The sequence below is a fragment of the Canis aureus genome, chromosome 8, assembly GCF_053574225.1.
Source record: "Canis aureus isolate CA01 chromosome 8, VMU_Caureus_v.1.0, whole genome shotgun sequence".
In the NCBI taxonomy this organism is placed as follows: Eukaryota; Metazoa; Chordata; class Mammalia; order Carnivora; family Canidae; genus Canis; species Canis aureus.
Window position 1 is genome coordinate 65615421 of NC_135618.1, and position 23409 is coordinate 65638829.

General features: G+C 38.0%; 1 protein-coding gene across 7 annotated transcripts in view; it reads right to left on the reverse strand.

Annotated features, from left to right (window-relative positions):
- The window catches only part of RNF216 (ring finger protein 216), a 161203-nt gene that overhangs the window by 129501 nt on the left and 8293 nt on the right, over window positions 1-23409 (reverse strand). For all 7 annotated transcript variants that reach the window (XM_077907696.1, XM_077907694.1, XM_077907698.1 and 4 more), the window contains exons 2-3: window positions 16017-16152; window positions 8714-8847 (exon numbers count right to left, since the gene is read on the reverse strand). In XM_077907696.1, coding sequence (XP_077763822.1) covers window positions 8714-8847; window positions 16017-16083 — 201 coding nt within the window. In that variant the 5' untranslated portion in view covers window positions 16084-16152. The remainder of the gene's footprint in view (window positions 1-8713; window positions 8848-16016; window positions 16153-23409) is intronic.

The window sequence follows — 23409 nt, forward strand, 5'->3', positions numbered from 1 at the left end:
GAGGAACCACCACTCCACTTGACAGGAGTTTCTGAGGAGTTCAGACTGTATGGGAACAGATACCTCTGTGGGGGGTAGCCTGTTAGTGACACAGATGGAGAGAACTTTGAAATGGGTTTCTCTGGAACCAGCAACCTCTGCCAGGTTAAGAATAGATAGCTAAATAAACTTAAGTCCACGTGCACAAACACCCTCTGCCTACACACACACACACACACGTCTGTTGTAAGAGAGAACTCCTGCTAGCCAACAACAGTACCTGAGCCTTTCCCCAACATAACTGCCTACAAAGAGCCGGTCCAGGAAAACTTCAATTGCATTCACAGTTGAGTAAACACCAACTAGAAATTATATAAGATACCCAACTTAAAAAAAAAAAAGAAATGGCAGATGAGTAACACAGAAAATTAGTACTACCCAGGAGGTAAAATAATGACAAAACAGAAACAAGAACACAAAGAAGTAATAAAATAATTAATCTTTAATATAAATGCTTTAAATCATTTCTGAGTAGAAACAAGATAATCATCAAAAGCTGGGAGGTGAAGTGAAGAAGCCAGGGGTCAAAAAATACATTTAAAGCTGATGAATCAATTAATATATGTAAGGACAGCATTTGAAAATATAAAAGTAATACCAGAAGAACTAAAAAGAATAAAACTAAGGATAAAAAGCTTTCCAAAAAGGGGCATCTGGGTGGCTCAGTGGTTAAGCATCTGCCTTTAGCTCAGGGCATGATCCTGGGATCAAGTCCTGAGTCAGCAGGGAGCCTGCTTCTCCCTCTGCCTATGTCTCTGCCTCTGTCTCTCATGAATAAATAAATAAAATCTTTAAAAAATTTAAATAAAAAAAAGTTTAAAAATTATCAGCTAGAACACAGTCCCAAAATAAACAAAAACAAAACCTTCAAAATGCAGGGAACATATAGTGAAAGATTACTATTAAAAAAAAAAAAAAGACTTATTTATTTATTTTTGAGAGAGACAGAACATGCACATGTGTGCATGAGCTGGAGAGAGAAGCAGAGGAAACTCAAGCAGAATCCTGGCTGAGTACAGAGCCCAATGAGGGCTCCACCCCACGACCATAAAATCACAACCGGAGCTGAAGTCCAGAGTTGAATGCTTAACCAAGTAAGCTACTTGGTGGCCCTCAAACATTATTTTTAAAAGCAGTAAAAATGTAAAGCAAAATAAATATTATGAAGAACTAAAAACAAATTATAAAAGCCACCATTAATAAATACCTTGCTGATGCAGTCAGGGGAGTGTGTGACTCCTGATCTTGGGGTTAGGAGTTTGAGCCCCACCTTGGATGCAGCAATTAAATAAATAATTTAATATAAACAAGATCGATTCACCTATTAAATTTAAAAGTCCCTTTAAAAAGAACCCCTAAAGCAAGACCCAACTATATAATCAAGTGATTGGCACACAGTGATTCAGAAAGCACATAGATAAGGACACAAAAGTGGACTTCTGTTTCTAGTTAACAACATGCCAAATCATTCATAATAACCCTTCTGCTGTAAAAGCAAAAACTTGGTCAAAATATCAAAGCAACATCAAACATCTACTTGAAGGATTCTGAGATACAGGAAGCAGGAGGAAGTCCAGCAAAATGTACCCCACATTGGGATAGTTTTCTCCTATAGCTGCATTTGCCAATTCCAGATCCAGCTGAAAATGAGACGACAAACATTTCTGACATCCTTACTGAGGAGCTATGGTCACCAAAGGTGGAATTCAGAACTCACTATGGGAAAGAGTTCTGAGAAATCCCAAGCTCAAGGGTAAACTGGAAATATGCTGGACCTCCCTGGAAATGAATCCTAGAGTTTAGATAGTTTAAATTCCTCTATTTGAAACTGCTAGACCCTCAACCTAGTTTGAGAAACAAATGTTGGACCTCTTTGAAGAAACAGATCATCCAGAACCTCAAATTTTTCATATACGATGATCACTACTCAATAAAAGTAAGTAGGTATATGAGAAGTCAATGCAACATGATAGAAAACCAAACCAAGAGAAGTTAACAGATAAGAGAAACAAACTGACAGAGGCTTCAGAGAGGGAAGCTACCAGACATGGATTCTAAAAAAAAAAAACATACACTGCATGCTTAAGGAAATAAAAGACCAGATTGAGAACTTTAGCAGAGAACTAAAATATATCAGAAAAAAAGAAAGAAAGCAAGAAAGAAACAACCAACCAACCAACCAACCGAAATTTTGTCCGATGGAAAAATTCGGCTAAGACTAGGACAAATGGATGGTATACAGCATTCTAAATGAACAGAGTTGAAGAGAAAATAGTACAATGAATGAGAGGTCAGAAGAAAGCAGCCTGGGGGCGGGGGGTCTGGGTGGCTCAGGAAGTTAAATGTCTTCCTTTGGCTCAGGTCATGATCTTGGGGTCCTGGGATGGAGTCCTGTATCTGGCTCCCTGCTCAGTGGGGTGGCTGCTTCTTTCTCTGCCCCTCCCTACCACTTGTGTGCTTGTTCTCTCTCAAATAAATAAATAAAATCTTAAAAAAAAAAAAAAAAGAAGAAAGCAGCCCAAATAAGGCATAGATACAAAATGATTGAAAATTAGGTAAGAAAATGGTAGAGGTAAAGACTACAGTAAAACCAACTACGTGAGTTCTGAATGAGATAAAAAGCAGTATTTTTTTTTTTTTTTTTAGATTTTATTTATTTACTCATGAGAGACACAGAGAAAGAGGCAGAGACATAGGCAGAGGGAGAAGAGGCTCCCTGTAGGAGCCTGATGCAGGACTCGATCCCAGGACCCCAAGATCATGACCTGATTCAAAGGCAGACACTCAACCACAGAGCCACCCAGGCGTCCCAAGAAACAACACTTGAAAACAAAATACAAATAATCAGGAAGGACAGGGGCTTGATTTATTTTGAAAATCTAAGTAGGATGAATTAAACCGACAGAAACCTAAGAACAGCATAGGAAGACTTTAGAAATCAAATATAAGTTCTTAAAAGCACATACTGCCTTCAAAAGGAAAAATAAGACGGGCTTTTCAACACAAAAATGAGAGACAGAAAACACTGGAATACCACATCCTTAGTGGTAAAAGAAAATAACTACCACATAGAATTTTATGTTTGATGAAAAGATCAGATTTACTGTAAAGGAAATCCTAAGGAGTGCTCCTTATGTAGAAGAAAAATAATCTGCAAAATGCAGAAAGGAATGAAGAGCAACAAAAATATTTGGAGGAGGTAAAGTGAATGCTGATCATATAAAACGAAAGATTGTGTAGATTTAAAAAAATGTATACAGAATAAAAATATATTTTAAATAGTATTTAATTTGGGAAATAAATAGAGTTAAAGTGTTCTACACTCTTTACCCAGGAAGAGTTTAAATTTAAAGCACTAATTTATATAATGCTGAAGCCTCTGTGATGTGAGAAAGCCTGAACAAGCTCTTAAAATACATCATATACATTAGACATGACACCAATGACAACTGACAAAAGAACAAACTGAATTTCATCAATGTTTAAAACTTTTTTTTTTTTTTAAAAGATTTTATTTAGGGATCCCTGGGTGGCGCAGCGGTTTGGCGCCTGCCTTTGGCCCAGGGCGCGATCCTGGAGACCCGGGATCGAATCCCACATCGGGCTCCCGGTGCATGGAGCCTGCTTCTCCCTCTGCCTGTGTCTCTGCCTCTCTCTCTCTCACTGTGTGCCTATCATAAATAAATAAAAAAAAAATTTAAAAAAAAAAATAAAAAAATAAAAGATTTTATTTATTCATGAGAGACACAGAGAGAGAGAGAGAGACAGAGACACAGGCAGAAGGAGAAGCAGGCTCCATGCAGGGAACTCGATGCGGGACTTGATCCTGGGACTTCAGGATCATGCCCTGGGCCGAAGGCAGGTGCTAAACTGCTGAGCCACCCAGGGATCCAAAAAGTTTAAAACTTCTTTGCTTCTAGGACATCACCAAATAATGAAAAGACAGACAATGAGAGAAAATATCCAAAAATCAGGTATAAGGGTACACTACCCATAATATACAAAGATTCAATAATACAAAGACAATCCTGTTTAAAAATGGGTACATGATTTGCATAGGCATTTTTCCAAAGAAGATATGCAAGTGGCTAATAAGCACATCAAAAGAGGCTAAATATGACTAGCCATTGGGAAATGTAAATCAAAACCATGAGATACCACTTCATATCTACAAGGATGGTTGTAATAAAAAAGATACAACTAACAATTGTTTGAGAGAATATGGAGAAACTGAAACCCTTGTACACTGCTGGTGGGAATGTAGGATAGAGCAGCTGCTATGGAAAACAGTCTGGGAGAGTAGACCAGAGTTATCACAGGATTCCTAGGTATAGAGATGCTATGGTCTGAGTCTGAATGTCTGTGTCTCCCTTCCTGACCCTCATGAATGGGATTAGTGCCTTTGTAGAACAGGTTCCAGAGAGATCCTTAGCCTCTTCCACCAAGTGAGGACACAGTGAGAGGTGTTGGCTATGAACCAGAAAGAGGGCCTTCACCAAAACACAACCACACTGTAGCCTTGATCTTGGACTTACCAACCTCCAGAACTGTGAGCAATAAATTTCTGTTGTTTATAAGTTACCCAGTCAGTGTATTTTGTTATAGTAGCTGGAATAGACTAAGACAATAATGAAGGAAGAAAAAAAAAAAAACATGTCCACACAAAAACTGCTACATGAATGTTCATAGCAGCATTAGCATTAACAGGAAAAAGGGGATGTATCCCAAATGTCTTTCAATTTTGATGAATAGATAAACAACATGTGGTACATCCATACAATGGAATATTGTTTGGCAATAAAAAGGAATGAAGCACTGATTTATGCTACATCACAGATGAATCTTAAAGACATTAAGCTAAATGAAAGAAGGCTGTCACAAATAAAACCACATATTATATGATCCCATTCATATGAGATGTCCATAAAAGGCACATGTATACGGACAGAAGTAAATCAGTGGTTGCCTAGGGTGGGGTGCAGAGGATGGTGGGGGGGGATTAGCAATCACGGTTAATAGGCACAGGGTTTCCTTTTGGGATAATGAAAATGTCCTAAAATTGATTGTATTAATGGCTGAAAAACTGTAAATACATGAAAAACTATCGAACTGTATCCTTTTTTTAAAGTAGGCTCCATGCTCAGCATGCAGCACAAGCGGGGCTTGAACTCATGACCCTGAGTGAGATCAAGACCTGAGCTGAGGGCAGCCCTGGTGGCGCAGCGGTTTAGCGCCGCCTGCAGCCCGGGGTGTGATCCTGGAGACCCTGGATCAAGTCCCACATCGGGCTCTCTGTATGATGCCTGCTTCTCCCTCTGCCTGTGTCTCTGCCTCTCTCGCGCTCTCTCTGAATAAATAAATCTTTAAAAGAAAGAAAAAAAAAAAAAAAAGACCTGAGCTGAGATCAAGAGTTGGGAAGTTTAACCAACTGATCCAGCCAGGTGCCCCTGAACTGTACACTTTAAATGGATGAACTGTATGGTATGTGAATTCTATCCCAAAGAAGTTGTTTTAAAAAGGGAGAGATCCTATGAAGAAGCCCTAGTGAGAGCAATGCCTGCCAGCTTCCAGCTGCTCCAGTCCCCTACGGCCCCAGCTTCAGCACTGTGACGACAGCCACACAAGACATCCTAAGCCAGAACCATCCAGCTGAGCCCTTCTCAAATTCCTGATCCACAGAAACAAATGACTGTAGCTGTTTCAAGCCATTAAGTTTTGAGGTAATATATAATGGCAGTAAGTAACCAGAATAATAATATAAAATAATAATGAGTAACCCAAGAAGTCAGTAAAAGGATAAAATAAATGTTAAAGAAGCATATTAAATATGCTAAAGCAGAAGAAAAGCATTCAAAGCAAAAGCAGAAACTAATAAGAGAACAAATGGAAGCACTAGAACATCAATCTCAAAGCAGTTTCTTTGGTAAAGGAAGGAGAAAAGGGAAGGAATGAAGGTAATGTTAGTTCATCAAATTAGGGAAAGAGGACAAAAACACAAGTATACAAAACAGATGGAAGAACCACAGAGGACAGAGAGAATCAGGTTATTTAATTTTATTAAATACACTAAAAAAAAAAAAACTCTAAAGAAATGATTTTGTAGGAAAATATCAGGAACAAAACTGGTACTAAAAGCGACAGAATGGCAGCCCTGGTGGCCCAGCAGTTTAGCACTGCCTTGAGTCCAGGGCGTGATCGTGGAGACCCGAGATTGAGTCCCACGCCGGGTTCCCTGCATGGAGCCTGCTTCTCCCTCTGCCTGTGTCTCTGCCTCATTTTCTCTGTGTCTCTCGTGAATAAATAAATAAAATCTTAAAAAAAAATAAAAGTGACAGAAGGGGCGCCTGGAGCAGCTTGGTAGGTTAAGCATCCGACTCTTAAGTTTCAGCTCAGTTTATAATCTCAGGGTCGTGTGACTGAGCCCAGCGTTGGGCTCCAATACTTAGCTTGGAGTTGGCTTGAGGGTCTCTCGCTCTGCTTCTCCCATACTCTCTAAAATAAAAAAATAAATCTTTAAAAAAAGAAGTGGCAGAAGGTGGCACCTGGGTGGCTCTCTCAGTTCAATGTCCGACTGTTGATTTTGGCTCAGGTCCTGATATCATCATGATTGTTGAGTTTGAGCCCTACATTGGGCTCCATTTTGGGTGTGCAGCCTACTTTAAAAAAAAAAAAAAGTGACAGAAAAATCTAGAAATGTTAATTACCAGAGAGAAACCCAAAATAGTTTCAAAGAACTGGCCTCCAAGATAAACAACAGCCCAAATGCCTGTTGGGTAGTGTAAATCCTACCAAATTTGTAAGGAATAGGTAATGCCAATGTCATTTAAAATAGTATCAAAGCACAGGAGAAAAAAGAAAACTTCTGAATTCTTTTCCTGAAATCTGACTCAATCACATTTATAATAACCCTATCAAAGATAGCATAGGTACACACATATACCTATGGGCCAATATCACTCATGAGATCTATGGAGAAAACCCCAAATAAAATCTTAACAGATGGACTCTAAGGGCTTATTACCATTACATTGTAATACTATTATTACCAAGCAGAGTTTATGGAAGGACAGCAAAACAATTTACATTAATGGAACGAAAAAAATTTTATGATAATCTCTACAAATGCTGAAAGGGAATTTGATAGAATTCTATACTTACTAATAAAAACTTAAAGTAGATGGCTACTTCCTTAACATACTTTAAAAAATTGTACCTCAAGCAAAAAGCCACCATCTCATTTAGTGAAGAAACATTGAAATTGTTCCCATTTATGTCAGTGGGTATTTTTCTCATTCCTATTACAATCATTAAAATTTTTGAGAAGGTATTAATTTAACATAATTAGATAAGATAAAGACAAATATAAAAACTGGAAAGGAAGAAACTGCAAGTATCATTATTTGTAGATAGGTCAGATACCACCCCAAGACAGGTTCATAGGGTCAACTGAAAGACAACTATAGATAATAAAGATAAGATGAAATTAATATAAAATTAATACTAAGACTAATAGACTCCTAAATTAAAAAAAAAAAAAAAAAAAAGTTGGGATACCTGGGTGGCTCTAGTGGTTGAGAGTCTGCCTGTGGCCTAGGGTGTGATCCTGAGAGTCCTGGGATCACAGGGATCAAGTCCCACATTAGGTTCCCTGCATGGAGCCTGTTTCGCCCTCTGCATCTGTCTCTGCCTCCTTCTACGTCTCTCATGAATAAATAAATAAAATTCATTAAAAAAAAAAAAAGTTAAAAGGTACAGGAGAAGAGGAAAGATGCCATTTACAAAAGTGATAGAAAAGATAACCAGGAAGAAAATTAACAAAAAATGTTTAAGATTTAGGGACAACTGGGCGGCTCAGTGTTTAAGTGTCTGCCTTTGGCTCTGGTCATGATCCCAGGGTCCTGGGATCGAATCCCACATCGGCTCCCTGTAGGGAGCCTACTTCTCCCTCTACCTATGTCTCTGCCTCTGTGTCTTTCATGAATAGATCTTTAAAGAAAAAAGTGTTTAAGATTTATAGTAAGAAAAATTCAAAATGCTCTAGCTGAGGGATACAAAGAAAGGTTAGACCAAATGGAATGAGAAAGTTAGAATATATTAAAAATATTATAAATTAATATTATAAAATATTGTTCTGAGTTTAACAGTAAGATTTGTTTTGAATTCATCGATCTGCCTATTGGAGTTAGAAAAGCTGAGGTCAAAATTTATATAAAAATACAAGCACAGGGGTGCCTGGGTGACTCAATGGTTGAGCATCTGCCTTTGGCTCAGGTCATGATTCCAGGGTCCTGGGATTGAGTGCCGCATCTGCTCTCCACAGGGAGTCTGCCTCTCTGTCTCTCATGAATAAATACATAAAATCTTAGAAACAAACAAACAAAAAAAGGTTGCAGTAATTATAAGAGTGCAGAGTAGTGCACGAATAGTCAGAGCAATACTGGAGAAATTGAGAAACAGACCAAACAGAGGGCTTCTAAAGCACGGGGCATGAGGCAGTGTAGAAAGAGGCTGTTCTCAAAGATGCAGGACAACATATACACAGAGCCACAATACAGCAGAAGTGGTGCTCTCAGCTGTCCTACAACAAAGCCCCAACACCCACTGCTACGGGGACAAAGAATCAGATCACTAACTTACAAAAATGCCTCCTCATGGTAAGTTTAAGAAAACTCACTTCTGTCAGGATGACATCATCATCCAGGTCCTCTTCATCGTGTTGCTGAGGAGCTGGGGTGACCAGCATAGGAATCCCTTCCTCATCAGAGGAGTCAGATATGGTAATGGGTCCATCTCTGAGATTGATCCAGTCTAAAAGGAGGCAGAGAACAAGGTTACCAGATGGATATGATCATATTCAGTCTTTTAATTCAATTTTGGGATGAAAAGGGTCAAGCCTAAAGCCAAATTCATGGCTACTAATGTGTTAGCTTATCTATTCAAGCAGCACACCCACCCAAGTATTAATAGCCAGGTTTCTGTGGTAAGCTTTGCCAATAATACATTTTGGGAACCAACAGAAAATCTGACAAGATCATTAACTTTTTCTTATACGATGTTTGAAAAGTCTTTGTGAAATCTTGACTGCCAATTTTTAAAAATGAAAGTATGGTCTCTGACCTCATCTCTATTCCTCCCAGAGAATAAAACATTGTTTTGGAGCACCTGGGTAGTTCGGTCAGTTAAGTGTCTGCCTTTGGCTTGGGTCATGATCCTGGGATCCTGGGTTCGAGCCCCACATGCTCCCTGCTCTGTGGGGAGTCGGCTTCTCCCTGCTCTGTGGGGAGTCGGCTTCTGCCTCTGTCCCTCCCCCTGCTCATGCATGATCGCGCTCTCTCTCACTCTCTCATAAATAAATAAAATCTTAAAAAAAACAAAACATTGTTTTATTCAACTATCTGAAGAAACTTTCACTCAAAAATAGTAAAATTTTCATTTAACATTTAAAATCCCAAAGTTTGCTTACCTTCGCCATAGACCTTAAATATAATACACATAGTTCATGGTTTCAAACAGCCATTAACATCTATGACAGTAAACAACAGAACCTTCCTAATTTCCTTTTTTAAATGTTATTATTGGGCAGCCCCGGTGGCTTAAGGGTTTAGCGCCGTCTTCAGTCCAGGGCGTGATCTTGGAGACCCAGGATCAAGTCCCACATCAGGCTCCCTGCATGGAGCCTGCTTCTCCCTCTGCCTGTGTCTCTGCATCTCTCTCTCTCTCTCTGTATCTCTCATGAATAAATAAATAAAATCTTTAAAAAATAAATAAATAAATTTTATTATTTTTTAAAGATGAGAGAGCACATGAATATTTGAGCAGGGGGAGCAGCAGAGAGAGAGGGAGGAGAAAAGCAGATTCCTTGCTGTGTGTGGAACCCAACATGGTGCTCGATCTCAGGACCCTGAGATCATGACCTCAGCTGAAATGAAGAGTTAGATGCTAAACTGACTGAGCCACCCCGGGGTCCCATCCTTTTAAGTACAAGTAGAGTTAAGGTAACTAACTACCTGGATACAGTAATTATGTTCAAGGTTTCTAACTCTTTTTATTTGAAAAAATAGAGTATGTCTAATATGAATTACTGGATACACAAACTTAATTTCTTCCCGCCTGGCCCATGGGAATGTTAAAGGTTAAAACAGGCAATGAGGAGAAAATGCATTAAGAGTCCTAGAGGGCAGCCTGAGTGGCTCAGTGGTTTAGCGCCGCCTTCAGCTCAGGGTGTGATCCTGAAGACTTGGGATCAAGTCCCAGGTCGGGCTCCCTGTATGGAGCCTGCTTTTCCCTCTGTCTGTGTCTCTGCCTCTCTCTCTCTGTGTCTCTCATGAATAAATGAATAAAATCTTAAAAAAAAAAAAAAAAAAAAAAAGGGTCCTAGAGAAAAGGTTGGGGGGGGGGGGCCTGTGACCACAAGAAGAAAAGATGCGTTATCATTACAAATGTTGAAATTTCTCTATTAAAGGTTTATATCTTTCTCAAGGTTAATATCTCATTTATTTTTATGGCATCCAACAATTTGAAAAGCAATCTAAAGTCAAGTATCTCACTTCATCCCAGTAACACAGCTGTGTTGAGCTAGGGACAGCAGTTTGCTGCATCTAAGGTCAGATCGCCTAGGTTCAAGTCTCTGTTCTACCATATGCCAGCCACGTGATACTATTACCTAACTTCATCAAGCATCCAATTCTTCAACATTAAAAAGGGTTAACAGTGATAGTTTGAGGGGAGAAGGCTCAAACCCACAGCCTGCAATGAGGATAGGCAACCAGAAGTAGCTTACTTCATGAGATAGAATTCTAGATTTTCCTGAGTGTTCTCAATCATTGTATGTCTTTGGTCATTTCTAGTTATTAAATGGTTGTTTTTGACAATTTTTTTTTTGAAGATCCAATTGGCTTTACTAAACATTCATGAATTAGGCAGCACCCCATCTAGCAAGCAGAGTGGAGCTCTGGACAATTTTGTCTAATTTTACCACTGGTTTTGGAGAGAGAATTTGCCAATCTCAGTCAGTCATTCCAAAAAACCCACCCTGTGGAGGTCCATTATGAAAAGACGCTGAGGCAGAGGCACTAGATAGCAGGCACAAGGTCAAGAGAGGAAAGGGGTACCAGTTAAACAGCATAATGAACAAGATCCTGGCTGCCTTCTGCTGTTTAGCTCCCAGAATGCTGGCTGAGAGTCTCAGATTCTATACGCAGAAAACTGTAGATTCCAGTCTAGAAGTACCAGCCCAAGAAAAGAACACTTTATCAACAACCTTGGAAGACCCAATGAAAAAGCTGGCTTGAAACCTATCACCTCACAGTGAAGCCTAATGGTTGACAAGATACTCCCCAACACACCATGTATAACACATTACCCTTTAAAAAATTAACGTACAACAAAGCCTATGAACCAAATGTCTAACTCCATGAATTAATCAAAAGGCCCAAACCTGAGTGACCATCACCAAGGTCAGTAAATACAACACTTCCAGCATACTAATAGCCTCCTAACTCCACAGACTAGTTTTGCTTGTTTGAATATACATTCATTTATTTCTGGCTTTCTTGCAAATAGCAGGTCCATGTATCCAATGTTGGGGCATGTGCTGTAGCTATCTGCTGTACATAATCCACTATAAGACCATATAGTGGATAAGTTGTAAATGGATAAGTTATTTATTTTTCTGTCAATGGACATTTGGATTGGTTCCAGTCTTGGCTATTTTGGATAATACTTTTTTTTTTTTTTTTTTTTTAAGAGAGAGAAAAAGGGGAGGCGGGGGAAGGGCAGAAAGAGAAGGAAAGACTTTTTTTTTTCTTTTTAAAGATTTTTATTTATTTATTCATGAGACACACAGAGAGAGGCAGAGACACAGGCAGTGGGAGAGGCAGGCTCCCTGTGGGGAGCCCAATGTGGGACTAGATCCTGGGCCCCAAGATCAGGCCTCGAGCCGAAGGCAGATACTTAACCGCTAAGCCACCCAGGCATCCCGAAAGATAGACTCTTAAGCAGGCTCCACACCCAATGCAAAGCCTGACTTGGGGCTTGATCCCACGGCCCTGAGATCATGACCTGAGCCACCTAGGTGCCCCTAATGCTGTCTTAAAACATTCTTACACATGTCTCTTGGTATACTCATTTCAGTTGGGTACATTCTAGGAGTGGAAGTGCTGAATCAGGGAAAGCATATGTTCAATTTTTGTGGATGATGCAAACAATTTTCCAAATTGTGCTAATTTAAACTCCCACTAGTAGTGTGGAGTGGGATGGTTCCTGCTACTTTGTGTCCTTATTGGAACACAGCCATGCACATTCACCTATATATCATCTATAGTTGCCTTCACTGTTATAACTTACAATGGTATAGTCAAGTAATTGCCAACAGAGACCATCAGACTTGCAAGGCAAAAATAGTGACTATCTGGACTTTTAAAAGTTTGCCGAGTCCCAGGGATCCCTGGGTGGCTCAGTGGTTTGGCGCCTGCCTTTGGCCCAGGGCGTGATCCTGGAGCCCCGGGATCGAGTCCCACATCAGGCTCCTGGCATGGAGCCTGCTTCTCCCTCCCTCTGCCTCTCTCTCTATGTCTATCATAAATAAGTAAATCTTAAAAAAATAAAAATAAAATAAAATAAAATAAAAGTTTGCCAAGTCTTCATTTATTCAGTTTTCTTCAAACAAGACATTAGATGCATCTCATAAGCTTCAACAGATTGTATTTTCATTATCATGCAATTCAAATTATTTTCTGATTTCCACTGTGATTTTTTTTTTTAAAGATTTTATTTATTTATTCATGAGACACAAAGAGAGAGTGTGCGCGCGAGAGAGTGCAGCAGAGACACAGGTAGAGGGAGAAGCAGGCTCCATGCAGGGAGCCCGACATGGGATTCGATCCCGTGGTCTCCAGGATCATGCCCTGGGCTGAAGGTGGCGCTAATCCACTGAGCCACCTGGGCTGTCCTCTTGAACCATAAGTCGCACTGAAATGTACTCCCATTTTCCACACATACAGGAATTTTCTAATTATATTTCTGTAATTGATTTACAACTTAATTCCAACATGGTTAGAAAATATAATCTATAGGATTTTAATCCTCTCAAACCTGAAACTTGTTTTGTGGCTCAAAATATGGCCAATTTTGTTAAATACATTAGACTCGGTTTTCCATTTATGTCTATTATGTCAAATTTGTTGATCATGTTCTTCCATGTTCTATATTCATACAAATGTTTGTGTATGCTTGCTGTCTGTCAATGAAAGAAACCTGTTAAAACCTTCCATTATGATTGTGGATTTATCCATTTCTTTTAGTTTTGTTAATTTTTGCTTTGTATATTTTGACATCATGTTACTGAGTGTCTAGAGATTTGAACTGTTTTGTCTTTCCAGTGTACTAACCCCTGTACCATTATAAACTCTTTATCTTTATTAATACTTCTGGCTAGGGGCGCCTGGGAGGCTCAGTGGTTGAGTGTCTGCCTTTGGCTTAGGTCGTGATCCTGGGGTTCTGGGATCAAGTCCCACATCGGGCTCTTTGCAGGGAGTCTGCTTCTCCCTTTGCCTATGTCTCTGCCTCTCTCTCTGTGGCTTTCAAGAATAAAATCTAAAAACAAAACAAAACAAAACTTCTGGTTAAAATGTTCACCTTATCTGATAACATATAGACATACCAGCTCTTTTTTGTGCTATTTGCATAATCTTTTTTCATTCCTGTACTTTTCACCTTTATTTTACCTTCATTTTTTTTTTTTAATTTTTTTTTTTTTTATTTATTTATGATAGTCACAGAGAGAGAGAGAGGCAGAGACATAGGCAGAGGGAGAAGCAGGCTCCATGCACCAGGAGCCCGACATGGGATTCGATCCCGGGTCTCCAGGATCGCGCCCTGGGCCAAAGGCAGGCGCCAAACCGCTGCGCCACCCAGGGATCCCTATTTTACCTTCATTTTTAAGCCTATTTTCACTGGGTATAAAATTCTTACAATTAAATACTACTCATCAATTAAAAAGGATTTAATTACTGATACATGCAATGTGGATGAATCTCAAAACATTATAGTGGGCAGAAATGTTCAGGTATAAGGAATATATACTGTATGGTTCGATTTATATGAAACTGTAAAGTGACAAAAAGTAGGTCAGTGGTTTCCTTGGTCCAGGAGTAGGGTGAGGACTGATCGCAGATGGGGCATAAAGGAACATTTCTGGGATGACAGAAATGATGTTCCTTATCATGAGTAAAGGGGATGGTTGTATGGCTATATTCATTTTTCAAAGCTCACTGAACTATATGCTTAAAATGTGTGCATTTAAATAAATTATACCTCAATAAAGAGGATTTAAAAATAAAAAACCTACAGGGGCTGGCATAATAAGAATTATTAATACAGCACATAAAGACAAAACAACTCTGCATGCCTGAAAAAAATCCTCATGCTGGGTGCTAAATACACAAAACTCATCTAACAGAAAAATATACCTTCAAAGTGAATAATCTCCCCCAAAGAATTAGTTGTTTGGACACTCTGTTCAGGTAGATTTAAAATCCAGTTAAAAAAGAGCTACAACATTAATTTGATATACATGTTCAAAAAAATTGGAAATGATCACATACAAATTATGGCTAAGATTTAAAAATTTGTGCATCCAAAAAAATTACGGTTCTCTCACTACCAAGTTAGAATAAACTATTAATAAAATCCTAAAAGAATTAGTACTTCTTTTGCACTCATAATTTACATAGTTTAACCATTTTATTTTTCTCAATTTATCTGCCTAATAAAATCTGCTCAACTTTAAATGCTCTCTGAAAGCCAAGTGTATATAATTTACCCTCTCCTGAGAAAAAAAAATCATCCTCGTAAGCACAAAATATTATCAATGGGAAAAGACAAAAAAAAAAAGTGTAAAATTTCTTCCATGGAATTTTTTTTTTAAAGATTTTATTGGAGAGAGAGGGAGAGAAAGAGAGAGAGAGAATGCATGCACAGGTAAGGAGAGGAGGGAAGGGGAGGGGATGTGGGGGTGGGTGGGGAGAAGCCAACCACTTGCTGAGCAGGGAGCCCAATGTGGGACTCAATCCCAGGATCATGATCTGAGCCTAAGGCAGACACTTAATTAAATGACTGAGCCACCCAGGTGCCCCCTTCCATGGAATTTATACTTGGAAAAATACTTTTCCTACTCAGCAGCATCCATTTTTTCCTTTCAGCCTAGGTGTAAATGTGAATTAGGATTTGACTGGAAACTCCATATGCATTTAGGAATGTTACAGAAATGCAAGCTCCCTTCCCTTTATGAATCAATGAACTTCCCCAAATTTTAAACACTGTAAAATCAAAGAATACATGTTCTAAAATTCCCTATAAGGCAACCAGAATCTTCTGGCAAAAAATAAATCAAGCATCATACTAGGGGGCAAAAATGCTATAGTAGCACTTTCAGATCATACAGACCTGAAGGAGCACTTCTTTGAAGATCTTATTCCTTCAAAAACAGAACTGCCAGTTTCCATACTCCCACCCCTTAAGAGCCAATGACTACACATTCACAGCTCATTTTGGCTTGTTCATTAATAGCTTATTAACTTTTTAAAAGATTTTATTTATTTATTCATTAGAGACACAGAGACAGAGAGAGAGAGACAGGCAGAGGGAGAAGCAGGCTCCATGCAAGGAGCCTGATGTGGGACTTGATCCCGGGACTCCAGGATCACACCCTGGGCTGAAGGCAGGCGCTAGACCACTAAGCCACCCAGGGATCCCAGCTTATTAATTTTTAATTTAATTTTTAAACTTCATTCATACCAGTATATATCACCATTTGACACAAAATTCTAGTCTCATGAGTCCAATACACCAGATGTTCTAAGGTCCAAAAAATGAAGTATCTCTAGGTTCCTCATAGTGCAAAACAGATTCATTTCAAAGGAACTATGACTGTACCATAACGAGAAAAAGCAATGATGAAAGGGAAAAAGAACACTTACCTCGTCCCCTGTGGCAGTGAAAGTTGTTCAAATGAATGACCTCTTCATTATTGTTTCCCTCTGCCATTTTCAAATGCAGACATACACGTATGTGTTTACTAATATTTAAACATGGTAAGTATCTGTTCGAAAGGATCTGAAAAAGAAAAAAAAACCTTAAGAATGCGGGACTGTCAAAACTCTTCCCATGTATTTGGTGAAGGGCATTCTAAGTGATGAAAACATCACTTAAGGAAAAAATAAAAGAATGTGTAACTAAAAGCTAACAGAGGGAGGAAAAAGAATAAAAAAATAAATAACTATTCCAAAAGAACATACAGAAGAGAAATAAAAGATCAAAGAACAGATGGAATGTATAAAGAATAAAAAATATTACTTAAAAAAGCAATTACAGGAACCTATGGAATGGGAGAAAATATTTGCAGTTCTTAATATCTAGTAAGGGGTTAAAACCCAAAATATACAAAGAACTCCTACAACTAAATAGCCAAAAAGCAAATAATCCAATTTTAAAACAGTGATCTAAACAGACATTTTTCCAATAAAATATTCAAATAACCAACAGGTACATGAAAAGGTACTCAATATCAATCACCAGGGAAATGCCAATCAAAACCAAGAGCTATAGCCTCTCACTTATTAGAATGACTTTTACCAAAAGAACAGAGATAACAAATGCTGGTGAGGACACACAGAAAAGGCAGCCCTTGTACTCTACTGGAGAGAATGTAAATTGGTACAGCCACTATGGAAGCTAGTATGGGGGTGTCTCAAAAAATTAAAAATAAGACTACCATATGATCCAGCAATTTCATTTCTGGGTATATATCTGGAAAAAAAGAAATCACTAATGTTGTCAAGATGTCTGCATCTCCATGTTCACTGCAGCATTATTTACAATAGCCAAGACGCATACACAGCCTAAGTGTTCACTCAGTTAATGCATGGTTCAGTTAAGTGTCTACTCTTGGCTTCTGCTCAGGTTATGTTCTCAGGGTCCTGAGACTGAGCCCCATGTTGGGCTCTGCGCTGAGCTTGTCCTTCCCCCTCTGCTCCCTCTCTCATAAATTTAAAAAAAAAAAAAAAAAAAAAAGGAGAAGAAAAGAAAAAGATGCTAGAAAGTGACTACTATTCAGCTGTAAAAGAGGAAAATCCTGCCATATGCAACATGGATGAACTCTGAAGGCATTATACACACTAAGTGAAATGAGGCAGAGAAAGACAAATAGGATCTCACATATTGGAACCCAATAAAACATCCCAAACGTCCCCAAACACCCAAACTCATAAAAAGTGAGATCACATGTGGTTACCTAGATAGGAGAATTGGATGAAGGAGGTCAAAAGGTACAAACTTCCAGTTACAAAATAAATAGGTAATGGGGCCATAAGGTAACATGAGGGCTATAGTTAACACTGTTGTAGGGCACATTTGAAAGCTGCTATGAAAGTAAATCCCGAAAGATCTCATCAAAAGGAAAAAAAACATTTTTCTCTTTTTCTTGGGGGGGAGGGGCTGTCCATATGAGATGATGGACATTAAAACTTACTGAGGTGATCACTTTCCAATTTATTTAAAAGTCAATATCTCATATAACTTAAATAACACTGGAAAATATATTTATGTAACAGACAACATAAGCACTGTTAAGTATAAGAAAAAGCTTTAAAAGGATGGAAAGCAATATCCTGAACATCAAAAACTGTTAAGTTCTTAATTTTTTTAAAAGATTTTATTTATTTATTCATGAGAGAGAGAGAGAGAGGCAGAGACACAGGCAGAGGGAGAAGCAGGCTCCATGCAGGGAGCCCAACATGGGACTCGATCCCAAGACTCCAGGATCACACCCTGGGCCAAAGGCAGGCGCTTAAACTGCTGAGCCACCCGGGCTGCCCTGTTAAGTTCTTAATTTAAGATACTTTATTTTTCAGTCATATAATGTCCATCTGATTTTTAAAATAAATTCCAATTCTATGTTGAAGCTCTCCTCTCAACTATTTAATCTTTTCCCTTTTCCCATGAAAACCTCTATGAGACTAATAAAATTGACCTAAGTGTTAGAGATGAGTAGGGAGATTTCATCCAGTTCAGAGGGTCAACTCACAGAAGATACAATACTAAATGTATAAGAATCTGATAACATATAGCTTCAAAATACGTATAACTGAAGTCGACAGACCTAAGGAAGTAAGACAAATCCACACTTAGAGCTGCACAGAAGACTTGAATAGCACTATCAAACTTGGCCTCATTGACATTTACAGACCACTCCACCCAACAACTGCAGAACACATACTCTTTCCAAGTATATAGGGAACATTATAAAATGGATTATATCCTGAGTCATAAGGCTAGTCTCAACAAACTTCACAGGCTCAAAATCATACAGTATATTGGTACCTGACAACAGTCAGTAAAAGAAGGGTAACTAGTAAATTTCTAAATGCTGGAAATTAAGCAAACTCAACTCATGGGTTAAAGGAGAAATTACCATGAAAATTAGAAACTACTGTATTTCGACTGGATGAACTAAATGATAATGAAAACAAAATACATCAAAATTCATAGGCTAGAGTTAAAGCAGTGTTTAGAGGGCAATTTCTACATCCAAATACTATTTTAAAAAAGAAAAAAGACCAAGAAATCAATGATCAAAGCCCTGATCTTAAGACGCTAGAAAAAGTGTAATCAAACCAGAAAAATAGAAGGCAATTGTTAACAGCAGAAATCAACAGATATAAACATACAGAGAAAAATCCAAACAAAAAGTTGTTTCTCTAAAAAGATAAACTTCTATTATAATTGATCAAGGAAAAGTGGGAGAAAATACAAATAACTATTATCAGGAATGTAAAAGAAAATACCACTACAGATTCTACAATATTAAAGGAATATTATGAATATTTTTATACCAATTAATCTAAATTTTTTTATTAAAGATTTTATTTATTTACTCATGATGGAGAGAGAGAGAGAGACACACACAGGCAGAGGGAGAAGCAGGCTCCGTGCAGGGAGCCCGATGTGGGACACTATCCCGGGTCTCCAGAATCAGGCCCTGGGCTGAAAGTGGCGTTAAACCGCTGAGCCACTGGGGCTGCCCTGAAATTTTGAATGGACAAATTCCTTGAGATACAACTTACCAAAGAAAACTTATTTATAAATTATTTATTTACTTAAGTAATCTCTACACCTACCATGGGGCTCAAACTCACCACCCCAAGATCAAAAGTCACATGCTTTGTGGACTGAGCCAGCTAGGTGTCCCTGAACAAAGAAAATTTTAGGTCTGAACAGAGCTCTACTAAATAAGGAAACTATAGCAGTAATTAATAACTTTCCCACAAAGAATACTAAGTGGAATGAACAACAAAGTCTTTGGATACAAGGCCAATATATAAAAATGAACACTGTACTAGTAAGAAACAATTAGTATTTTCAAAGGATACTCCTTAGAGTAGCATCAAAAACTATCAAACACCAAGGAATAAATGCAACAAAAGATGCGCCAGATCTTTATACAGAAAACTATAAAATATCACTGAGAGAAACCAAAGAACACTAAGTGAGAGACATACCACATTCATGGGTTGGAAAGTTCAATTTTGTAAAGAGGTCAATTCCCCCTTAATTGATCTACAGATTTAATAGAGCCTTAATCAGATTTTATTTTTTAAAAGGTTTTATTTATTTATTCATGAGAGACACGGGGGGGTGGGGGGCAGGGCAGAGACACAGGCAGAGGGAGAAGCAGGCTCCATGCAGGGAGCCCGATGTGGGACTGGATCCCGGGACTCCAGGATCACACCCTGAGCCGAAGGCAGGCGCTCAACCGCTGAGCCACCCAGGTGTCCCCTTAGATTTTTAAAAGTGGGTGTATACTACATGATTCTAAAATCTACAGGAAAATCCAAGGCATTCATAAAGAAAAACGAAAGGTGCAAGATTTACACTATCAGACAGCAAGTCTTATTAATACAAAACTACAGGAATTAAGACCATGTGGTATTGGCAAAAGAAGAGAAAAACAGACCTCTGGAACAGAATCCAGAAACAGATTCATTCATATGTGGATGTTTGACTTATGACAAAAGTAGCACTGCAGAGCAGTGGAAAACATGTTTTTACTGTATGATGCTGTACTAGAAAAGCTATTGGGGGGGGGGAGGTGGAGAATGAGGAACTAGGTCTCTTCCTCATGCCTTAGACAAAAATGACTTTAGGTGAACTCTTGATTTAAATGAACAGGTAAAAAAGTTTCAAGAAAATATCATAAAAAAAAATACTTTCACAAACTTGGGGTTGAGAAGATAGCTTAAACAGGATATATAAAGTACTATCCATATAAGATTGAAACATTGTACATTAAAAACATAAACTTCTATTCACAAAAAAAATTATTAAGAATGAAAAAGGCAAGCCACTGGGAGAAGATATTTGCAATACATAAAACAAAGGGCTCCTATCCAACAAATATAAAGAACACTTAGATGGTAACTGAAAAACACACAAACCAGACAACTTAAAGGAAAAATGGGCTAAAAGATTTGAACTCCCAATGGTGAGTTTACTGAGGAAACCCAAAAGGCCAATAAACAAATGAAAAAGTGCCCAACGTTGTGAGACATCAGAACATAAACTGAAACCATAAGGGAATTCTGGGAAGATGGTAGCACCACAGTTTTTGAACCTACCCAAATTCTCATCTAAAACCAAAAAATTCCAATTTAGGAAAAAACTAAGAAAGAATCACTACAAACTCCCAAATATGAGCCCATGAGAACAAATCACCAAGAGCCACAAGATCTCTGAAGTACCATTTGTGCCTCAGATATCATAGGAAATCATTTGGACCTGAGAAGAGGACAACCCCCAACCAACCAACAGGTATTCACTGAAAAGCACATAGGCAAAACAAAACAAAACAAAACAACATATAGGCCAATCTGAGAAAGCTGTGAACAACAGGAAGGAGTCTGAAAAAAAAAAAAAAAAAAAAGGAAGGAGTCTGAGAAGTTCAAAAAGTGAGTGCAGGGAATGCCACCAAGAAAGAGTGAAGCAGTCTAGGACCCATAAAGTTTCAAGCCTGATCTAGCAGGGCTCCTTTGCAGGATGTGGCCCTACAAATGAGACAAAAAGCCGGGAAGAATAAAATTGAGTCAAGACAGAGACAGTAAAGAGAAAGGAAAGAGAGGGCAGGTCTAATAATAGAGGACAAAGCTAGGAAGTCTCTAAAAGCAAGCTGTCATATTTTGAACACTGTATGAAAAGGGAGTTCTATGAAGAAAAGCTATCCTAAACTACTCTCTTTCTAAAAGTCCGAGAAAACCAATTTCATTAAAAATGAGCAGATTCTGGCTTATAAAATTTCTGCTGAAAAATAAAAATGAGCAAAGAACTGACGTCAAAACTCCTATAAAGAAAAAAAAAAAAAAAGCAGCAGCAAAACATCCTTATAAACAATGAAAACATGCCAGAAAGATGTAACAACCTAAAGGACACTAAGAAAATAATAGATAAAACAACAATATAAATCAGAACTAGAAAACTCAGAAATGGAATAACCGATCTCAGGAAAGAAACAAATTTTAAACAGTTTCAGGAAAGAAGAATAAATTAGAAGGAACACAAGCATGAATAAACACACAACACATGCTGTTTGGTGAAAGAAAAATTTTAAATAGAAAAAGAGATAAAGGAACAAATATTCAGGGCAAAGGCTGTCCACCATCAAAAACAGCAGCTCTCCAATAAATTGAAAGGGAATACTAAAAATTGTAATGGAAAAAAATTTTCCTAAAGTATAAATGTACAGACATTTCAAAAGAATGTAGTAAATACCTAAAAAACAAACAAAACAAAACACACACACACACACAAACCCACCCAAAATGACAACTACCAAGACGTACTTAAAAAAATCCTTTTATGGCTTGGGCGTGAGACATTGAAAAGACAGAAAATTATTAACAGACTTTGACAGTGATGCTTTCTGCCATTAGAAAATGGAATACTTTTTTTTAAAAATGTGAGCCAGACATTTTGTCCAGCAAAAGTAATTTCAAAGAAAAGGTTCACAAATTTACCAACATATAAGAACTTATGTAATATTATTTTTACAGGACCTCCCTGAGGAATTTGACAGAAAAATAAACTTTAGGCAACCAAAATGACTAAAGCACCAACACAAAGACTAGCAGTAAACATTAAATATGTAATTACTTGCATATTACATAAAGCATAACATATGCTATGCTAGCATAGCATAGCTTTATGCTATTAGCATAAAGATTAAACAGGAACTAAAATTAAGCGACATAGTACAATTATAAAAATTATGGGGAGGGGAAGCATATGCAAAACTTTATTTTTTTTTAAAAGATTTATTTATTTATTTATGATAGACAGAGAGAGAGAGAGAGAGAGGCAGAGACACAGGAGGAGGGAGAAGCAGCCTTCATGCCGGGAGCCTGACGCGGGACTTGATCCCAGGACTCCAGGACCGCACCCTGGGCCAAAGGCAGGCGTCAAACCGCTGAGCCACCCAGGGATCCCCCATATGCAAAACTTTAAAGTCATGTAATAATAGCTATGACATTAAGACTTTCACTCTAATACTTTTGTGTATAAAAAAGTTAAAAAGATCAGCAGTTATGGAATATTCTATTAACCCCTGTGCCCTTGAGAATCAAGAATCTCAGTATAAAAAAATTTTTTAAGTAAAATCCCAACAGTCCTAAAATTGAATTATAAATATTTGTGTGAACTCATAAAATATTTTAATTCTGTACAGCCCCCCCCCCCCCCACCAAAGAAAGGACTGAAGACAACAAATTACTTGTAGCAATGAACATCTGTAGTGCCCAAATTACGGTCTTGAAATACTATTTCCCACCAAAAGAAATTAGGGCTTTTTTGTAGAAATTACTAATTCTAATTTTGGAGCAGGAATCTTAACAAAGTGAGCCTACAACACCTTGTATCAAATATCGAGGAAGCTATCAAAAACTATTTCTCAAAGACTGGGACCTGTAAGAATAACAACAACAAAAAAATCCTGAAGAGGCTACCCAGACTGGCCCATCATGGGTCATTTTGAGCTCCAATAAAAATAAGATGGCATGAATCTCTTAAGAAAACATATAAATGAAAACGTTCAAAATTATTTTTAAGGTGGTCATTTTCAAAGTATGATATCAAAAGTAATACAATATCTTTAAAACTGGTAAAAAAACTGTAGCTCAGTTAAGCATCCCACTCAATTTCAGCTGGTCTCAGGGCTGTAAAATCAAGCCCCACCTTGGGCTCTGCACTGGGCGTGAAGCCTGCTTAATATTCTCTCCCCCTCTCCCTCTCTAAAAATAAATACATAAAACACATAAGATAAAGGCA